This window comes from Rhinopithecus bieti, unplaced genomic scaffold, assembly GCF_001698545.2.
Source record: "Rhinopithecus bieti isolate Rb0 unplaced genomic scaffold, ASM169854v2 scaffold_9981, whole genome shotgun sequence".
Classification (NCBI taxonomy): domain Eukaryota; kingdom Metazoa; phylum Chordata; class Mammalia; order Primates; family Cercopithecidae; genus Rhinopithecus; species Rhinopithecus bieti.
In genome coordinates, this window is record NW_016806838.1 from 4824227 (window position 1) to 4826391 (window position 2165).

General features: G+C 46.1%; 1 protein-coding gene across 2 annotated transcripts in view; it reads left to right on the forward strand.

Annotated features, from left to right (window-relative positions):
* Positions 1 to 310: 310 nt before the first annotated feature.
* Positions 311 to 2165, forward strand: part of MRPS10 (mitochondrial ribosomal protein S10) — a 10427-nt gene continuing 8572 nt past the window's right edge. Inside the window, exon 1 of one of the 2 annotated variants that reach the window (XM_017878293.1) lies at positions 311 to 419. In XM_017878293.1, the coding sequence (XP_017733782.1) occupies positions 372 to 419 (48 nt within the window). In that variant the 5' untranslated portion in view covers positions 311 to 371. The remainder of the gene's footprint in view (positions 420 to 2165) is intronic. The other variant, XM_017878294.1, reaches the window with a different exon arrangement.

Consider the following 2165-nt stretch of genomic DNA (forward strand, 5'->3'; position numbering starts at 1 on the left):
GCACTCCAGCCTGGGCAGCCGAGTGAGACCCAGTCTCTAAAAGAAAAAAATAATAAATAAGAGAGAGAGAGAGAGAGAGAGAGAGAGAGAGAGAGAGTGTGTGTGTGTGTGTGTGTGTGTGTGTGTGTGTGCGCGCGCGCGCAATTTAAAGGTGAAAACATTAATGGGGCTTGGTAACTATCCAGACACTGCCCAGAGAAAGGCTTGCCTCCTCCAGCCAACTGTCCCGCCCTCTAAAAGCACAAGATCGTGTCTCTATGGTTGTTCCAGCGTCGGAACACTAGGATGTACCCTCTCCTTTTGCAGAACTCTATGGTCTGAGGACGCCGCTGTAACCCCGGAAGCAATCCTGAGAGGTCGGGACCGACAAGATGGCGGCGCGGACAGCGTTCGGGGCCGTGTGCCGGCGCCTCTGGCAGGTACTGGATGGGCTAGGGAGACTAGGAGGGCTGACCGGGATAGTTGCTTTTAAGTTTCCCAGCCACCAGCCGCTCTGCCCATCAGAATTTTTCCTGATATTTATCCCTCACCTCGCGCCGTTTACAGGAAAGTGACGAGAAAGGGGCTGGTTTTATCAGAATTCTCTCATGGAATTAAACATAAGTTAATGAGTCCAGGCAAAGATAGGAACAAGAATAATCGTAGAATGTCAGAGCTGGAAAAGATTTTGTACTTTCTATGTTCCAAAACCCTTCTTTTACGTTTGCAAAATAAACTGAGGCTCAGAGAAGACAGGAAATTTGCCTCGCGAAAATTAAGAGGCTGAGCTGGTGCGAGATCTCAAACTTCCCATGGAACTAAATTGAGATGCTTTCCTGGCATCCAGGTTTAGAGGAAGGTCTCAAGCCAGAGGAGTGGGTTAGATATCCTCTGCGCAGTTATTTGGAGGAGGAGCAAAAACTTTTCAGCAGCGGTTCTCATGCTTTTTGGCCTTGAGACCGCTTTACACTTTTGGAGTTGAGGACTCCAAAGAGCTTTTGCTTTTGTGGATTTTAGCTATCTATATTTAGCTTTTTGGAAAATAAAACTGAAGAATATGTATTGATTTAAAAGTAACACTCATTACATGTTACAACACTTTAGGAAAAATATATTTTCTGAACAAACTGAGTAAGGAGCAGCAATGTTTTTACATTTTTGCAGCTCTCTTTAATTTCTGGCTTAATAAAAGCTAGATTCAAATCTGCTTCTGTATTTAATCTTTTTCTATGTCACACCTCAGGCTGTCACGGGAAAACTTCACTGTACACTAGTAAGAGAATGAGTGTAAAAGTTGTAAATAACATCTTAGTTTTATGAAAATAGTTTTGATTTCCCGGACCCCCTGAAAGCGTCTTAGAGACCCCACAGACGTCCTCAGACTACAGTTTGAGAACCACTGTTTTTTGTTTTGTTTTGTTTTGTTTTGGAGACGGAGTTTCGCTCTAGTCGCCCAAACTGGAGTGCAATGACACGATCTCGGCTCACTGTAACCTTCGCCTCCCGAGTTCAAGTGATTCTCCTGCCTGAGCCTCCCGAGCAGCTGGGATTACAGGCATGCGCCACCATGCCCAGCTAATATTTGTATTTTTAGTAGAGACGGGGTTTAACCGTGTTGGTCAGGCTGGTCTCGAACTCCTGACCTCAGTGATCCGCCCGCCTCAGCCTCCCAAAGTGCTGGGATTACAGGCTTGAGACCCCGCACCCGGCCTGAAAACCACTGTTCTTAAGAAAAATTAGATGGTATTAGAGGTTGAAATTTTTGAACTGCTTTATTAAGACAAATTTACCCAGACAGCCCTCCCTTCCAAACCACCACCACCGCCAACACATGCACACACATTCCCTCTTTCTCTCTCAAGAAATACAAAGAAAAAATGCAATTGAAAAACTAGTTGACCCGGCGCGGTGGCTCACGCCTGTAATACCAACACTTTGGGAGGTCGAGGTGGGCAGATCACGAAGTTAGGAGGTCGAGACCATCCTAACTAACACGGTGAAACCCGTCTCTACTAAAAATAAAAAAAATTAGCCAGGTGTGGTGGCTCATGCTTGTAATCCCTGCTACTGGGGAAGCTGAGGCAGGAGAATTGCTTGAACCCAGAGGCAGAGGTTGCAGCGAGCCAAGATCGTGCCATTGCACTCCAGCCTGGGCAACAAGAGCAAGACTCCGTCTCAAAAAAAAA